The sequence below is a fragment of the Cystoisospora suis genome (genome assembly GCF_002600585.1).
Source record: "Cystoisospora suis strain Wien I chromosome Unknown contig_3289, whole genome shotgun sequence".
In the NCBI taxonomy this organism is placed as follows: domain Eukaryota; phylum Apicomplexa; class Conoidasida; order Eucoccidiorida; family Sarcocystidae; genus Cystoisospora; species Cystoisospora suis.
Genome location: NW_027156084.1, coordinates 1,710 through 7,730, shown reverse-complemented (window position 1 = coordinate 7,730; position 6,021 = coordinate 1,710). Strand labels below are relative to the sequence as shown.

At 48.0% G+C, this 6,021-nt stretch overlaps 1 protein-coding gene across 1 annotated transcript; it reads left to right on the top strand.

Annotated features, from left to right (window-relative positions):
* Positions 1-159: 159 nt before the first annotated feature.
* On the top strand, positions 160-3,042 carry CSUI_006486 (retrotransposon ty3-gypsy subclass; the record flags this gene model as incomplete). The annotated part of the gene is made up of 3 exons (XM_068066644.1): positions 160-208; positions 390-683; positions 1,958-3,042. Exon 3 carries the CDS (start codon positions 2,080-2,082, stop codon positions 3,040-3,042), a length of 963 nt encoding a protein of 320 aa, XP_067921380.1. The 5' UTR covers positions 160-208; positions 390-683; positions 1,958-2,079.
* Positions 3,043-6,021: the final 2,979 nt, after the last annotated feature.

Here is a 6,021-nt window from a genome sequence, read left to right as displayed (position 1 = left end):
TCAGACTCGGGCGAGGAGGGCTCCACAAGGGGAACTGTGACAGAGGACTATCCCGTGCTCCAGCAAAGAACGAACGGAAAGCGGGATCAGACTGCCGACAATAATCCCGGGAAAGAATGTGAAGCTCCCTTTAGTCATCGTTTCGAGCGAAGGACATCAATGGGCCGCTTTACTGGACAGTGGTGCGTCAAGGAGCTTTCTACACCCGGTATGTGCGGGATACGTTCGAGAACGCGTCAGGAAGGTACGTGTGGGATATGATTTTGCGTGTGCTTCGGGTCGGAAGGTTAAGACCAGGAGAGGTGTGCCAGATCTACAAACAAATATAGGGAGTAGTGTGGTATTCCACGATTTCTTGATAGCTTGTGTGGGATATGACGTTTTATTAGGATTTGACTTCCTACAGAAAACAAACTTAATTCCTGAGATCCTGGCGTTAGTATCGGAGTCAGAAAGACAATCGGTGGAAACACCAGTGATCCCAGGCTGGGGGTATGAAGGAGAAAGAGCAACCGGGGACCTGGAGTTCAACAATGAGAGGGAGGAAGTTATGTTTGAAGAGCCGGTGACAACCTTATGCCCAAGCAACCTCGACGATAACCTACCGCAAGACGATTTACGAGTATTAACATGGAATTGGAGGACCGGATTAAACACTACAAGGAAAACGCCTCAAGCAGAATGTAAGCGTCTGAGGGAGAAAACTAAGTTCCAAGTCAGAGATTCTGACTCGGAAAAAGAGGAAGATGAGAAGGTTTTCAAAACAAAGGAGAAAAGGCCTAAAAGGGCGACTGTGGAAGATAAGCTAGGCAAGACGTAGTGAGGAAAGACAGGAGGAGAGGGATGAGTGAAAGGGAAGAAGCGGAGAAACCGCTTCGTCTGTCTACGGCCAAAGAGGAGGCTATAAGGACCTTTGAAGAGTTTCAGGACGGCCGAAGGAGTCAGAAAACAAATCCGAAGAGAAAAAGTGGAGTTTATCGGATTCGTCAAGATTGAACCGGTTAGGGAAACCAGAGAGATTTTAGGTGGACCAGAATGCGAAAAACAAGGTTTATTACCAAATGAACGGATCCGAAAGGCGGGGACGAAACCTAGATAAGGAGACTGGGAAGATAATAGACGAGTTTAAAGATGTATTCGAAGAGTTACCTCCACATGGGACCGTGGATCGGCCGGTAAAACATCATATCAAACTAATCCCGGGGGAAAAGCCTGCATACCATTCCCGAATTATAACTTGGCAAGTGAGATTTTAATGGGATTAAAAAAACAGATTCGAGATCTCTTGGGAAAGGGATTCATAGAACCAACTCAGGCTCGTTTCGCGGCACCTGTGTTTCTAGTGCATAAACCAGGAGGAGAATGATTAAGAATGGTTGTGGATTATAAAGCACTTGATAAAATAACGTTGGAAGACGAATACCCATTACCCCCTATACAGGACCTGATCCAACGGTTAGGGAAGGCCCAGCGGTTTACTAAATTGGATTTACAGAAGGGATATTACCAGGTTCAAGTGGCACTGGAAGACAGGTGGAAGATGGTGTTTAAATGTAGATATGGGACTTTTCAATTTAAAGTGATGCCTTTTGGATTGGCGGGGGCACCGTCCACCTTTCAACGTCTTACGCAAAATCTGTTTATTAACGAGTTAGATGGCTATGTGGTCGTATATTTGGACAATGTTCTAATATACTCTGGGACCAAAGAAGAACTTTTACGTCATCTATGTCGACTGTTGCAGAGAATCAGAGAGCATCAACTGTATGTAGGAATACATAAGTGTAAATCTGTAACCCAAAAGCTCGAAAAGTTTTTGGTTATATCATTGAAAGGGGAAGTATAATGCTTGACCCACGGAAGGTAGAGGCCTTGAAGAACTACCCCGAGCGGCTGCAGAATGTAAAACAGGTTCGAGGATTCCTAGGGTTAGTGGGATATTACCGTCAATTAATAGAGGGGTTTAACGAGGAGGCGAAGCCGTTGCATGATCTTCTGAGTGAGAAGACGGCCTTGGTGTGGAGACCCAAGCATTCTCGAGCGGTGAAGGAGTTGAAGGACGCTCTGATCAATGTAACGATGACTAGAATATTTAACCCAGACGTTCCCCTAGTATTGAAGGCAGACGGTTCAAAGTACGCCGTGGGAGCTGTATTGGAGCAAGAGGGGTACCCCATAGCGTTTGAATCCAGGAAGAAATCAGGTAGGGAAGTTTTTTACCCTGCATACGAGAGCGAGTTAACGGCCATCGTGTATGCCTTGTCTAAGTGGAAACATTTTATTGGGACCAATCTAGTCACTATAGAAACAGATCATGACACCTTAAGTCGTATACGTACACAGAAGGTAACGACTGGACTGGGGTTCTGGCTAGATAAATTAGCCGCTTTCAACTCTAGAGTGGTGTATAAGCCCGGGAAACAAAATTTGGTAGCCGACGCTCTAAGTCGTAGGCCAGACTATATGGAGGTAATATGTAGTTTAATCGAGAGCCGTCCGGAAAGAAAAGGGAGGAATAAGGAAAGAGTTCGATCAAAGTTAGTGGAATGGGGGAAAGGTTATGAAAGTTGTGACGATGTTCGTGAAATAGGGAAAACGTGTAAAAGACCGGGAATAGATGAGGGGACCGGGAAGTTCATCCCTTTAATTAAGGAAGGAAAAGAGTTCCATTGGGACGATGGGCTTCTGTGGGTAAAACTGCGTGAGGGCTGGAAGAGGTGTGTACCCGCCAGGGAGATTCGTAAGGAGGCCTTACAAGGTTTTCATGATGATGCATTGGCGGGTCACCCCGGCATAGAGAAAACAATTTCAGATATTGAAAGAATTTTTTGGTGGCCTACATCAAAATCCGATGTGGAAGGATATGTTAGCTCCTGTCCCGCGTGTGCTTTAGGGAAGGCTGCTTATTCCAAATATGTGGGGTTATTACATCCCTTACCTACTCCAAAATATCCGTGGGAAGTGATCAATATGGATCTAATCATGGGACTACCCAAGGGAAAGGATGGGTTGATGCTATTGATACCTTTGTATGCCAACTGACGAAAATGGCGCATTTTATCCCGGTGCAGCAAAGCATCAATGCATCGGAGTTGGGACATGTTTTGATAAGAGAAGTTGTGAGATTACATGGAGTACCAAGTGCTATTATAAGTGATAGAGACACCAGGTTCACAAGTGAGGTGTGGAAGGAAATGTGTGAACGCTTAAATAGAGATGAAAATGTCCACCGATTACCACCCACAAACGGATGAGTTGGCAGAGCGAACTAGTCAGACGATAGAACAAATGATTCGTCGTACCGTCTTAGGAAACGAGCATAAGTGGGTAGAAGTCTTACCCATGTTAGAGTTTGCTTATAATAGCACTGTACGGTCGAGTACAAAAATATCACCGTTTGAAATGCTTTATGGATTCACTCCGGAGAAACCTGTGTGTCGAAACTATAGTCTACCAGTGCAAGTACCCGCAGCTAACTTACCCCTTCAAGCAGAAGTAGTACTCCGAAGAGCGCGGAGGGAGCTAGACAAGGCCAAGTTGAGCCAACAACGTTTCGCCAATGCAGATAAGAGGGATGTGGAATTTAAGGTCGGAGATGTGTGGTTAAAAGTATCCCACCTACCTATGGCGACTTCAAGTTCATCGAGGAGCCTCGGTTTGCGTTACCGAGGCCTTTCAAGATCATCGGACAAGTAGGGGAACGAGCGTACAAAATGGAACTCCCACCTTCAATGTTAATGCATCCCGTTTTCCACGTGTCTCCTAAACCCTAAACCATGGATGGGAGATACATCTGGTTTACGAGGTTCCAGCAGTCCACAAGTGGCGATAGGAGATAAGAACGAATACGCGGTTCAAGGAATCCCCAAGCATCAGGACGACCCTTTCACAGGTCGACGATGGTTCGAGGTCTTCTGGATGGATGGACGATCGACGTGGGAACCTCAAGCCCATCTCGAAGGATGTCGACAACTACTCCAAAACTATTACAAAGGAATCCACAGATGACGGGTAAGACGGGTGACCATGGGGAAAAACGAGTAAAACGAAAAGCGCCAGGAATAGGGGGGAAGAGGTGTCAGCGTTTCACTGTGCCCCGCTCCCCAATAGAACAGGACCGGTCTACCTCAGGATAGATCGAGGTAGGCAACCACGGGGATAAGCTAGCGGTTAAACAGTTTCTTACAGTAGACAGCAATGGTTTAGTGCAAGCAAGAAGGTTAAGTGAGTATTAAGAGGGGATCCGATTAAGCAGTCAGGAATCTTCGTGAGCGTGACATCGAGAAATAGTGAAGGGAGTGGGCGAAGGCAGTAGTTAGATGGCGTGGGAAGTGTCGAGTGAGACCCTCGGCGATCTAAGGGCGCCCGGGATCGGGAGGTGCCCGATCCCCCCACCCCTAATCCGGGAGGGGGAAGACGATGCACGAGCTGGGGGGGCGTGTTTCTGCCAGATCACGCGGTCGTGGAAGAGTAGAGACGCGTAAGAGATCAAGTGACAGACAAAAAAAAAGGACGAAGAGACAGATCTTCGAGGGATCTTTCGAAGGAATTTTCCCAGAAGAGAGATCTTTGCAGTGAGAGATCTCTGGAAGAGGGAGATCTTTCAGATAGGGAGAGGTCTTTTGATGGAGGAGATCTTTGATGGACTGAGGCCCTATGGAGTAGGGAGCCCTCTTTCGGAGAAGATTCATATCTGGAAGTGACCTCTGAGCGGGTGAGTAAGGAACCTCGTCGAGGAGAACGTATCTGGCGAAGAAGAGAAGTAGTACCTTTTTGAGTGATGCGCGTTGGCCCCCTTTTTTTTTAATTAGCTTGGGACAAAAGTTGCTAGATTGAGATCGGGTCAATTGGAGGGAAGAATCGAGGTGAGGACGACCGTGTGTGCGAGTGTGAACCGCGGAGACCGTGAGTGTCAAAGACCCAGTGTGTGTGAGAGTTTCTAACCTGAAACGAACGCAAGTTGACCTATTATTATATCGGTGAACATTTTCTTTTGACGGATCTATCCGTTTGTCAAAACATTTTCGGGAGTCCGAAGGACTCCGCGGAGTCGGAAGATATTACAGAGGGGAGTTCCCCTGAGTAGTTCTCATTGCAGACCCACAAACGTTCTTCATCAGGAACAGACACGGAGCCAGAGACCAAACATTTTCCACTGAGATCACCGGGATTTATGCTACGGCGTTGGCCAATCACCCGTTGGTGACGAAGCAACGCCCTAACCGTCGGTAGTTGATCAGGGGGGTCCCGTTGATCGGAGCCCACTGAAAACCCAAGAGAGGGGAGCAGAGCCAAAGCCTGGTTTTTTCTGTAAAGAAACAAACACACAATCGACGTCCACGAGCCTTTCCTTCTCGGGAGAGAAACGAGGTCGTCCCCTTCAATCGGTAATTGGACAGGGAGAGCCTAGGGAAAAGGAGATCGTGACCTGCGTCGGGCAGAATAGCTAACCCACCGCAACACTTGCACTTTAGCTCCCGACCGCATAGGATCCGTGGCCTCCAGCCTTGCTCGGGCGAAGAATCCACCACGGCTACCTTCGTGCCTGACAACCAAAACTGATCCTTGAGGAGGCACCCCAAGGAGCCCAACGGCTCAGCCGTCCACGAAGGATATAACTGCTCATAGACCGCTACCTGACTATCCATCTGCCCTGGCTGATCTGATCTGAAGGGAGACGGAACTTGAAATCTGTGACACCTAGGGGACCCGAACCATTGGGATTCCCTTGTCCCGAACTTTGCCGACTTCTGTGGAGAGAGCTGGGAATGGAGACTGAAGCAACGCTGTTCGCTCGGAGCGAATTTCCTAACGGAGAGGTAAGCGACCTTCAGGGTGTGTGCATAGCGACGCTGTGCTAACGCGAAAAGGGTATAGCTAGGGCTTCTAGGGAAGTCTAAGAGCTGTTGGAACCTTCGTTCGGCCTTGAGGCGTGAGAGGACGACTCCGTGTGGGAGGTGATCGTTGCCGACAAGGCTTTGGTTAACGCTTTGTGAGAGAGACAAGAGATGCGAGTGGCGT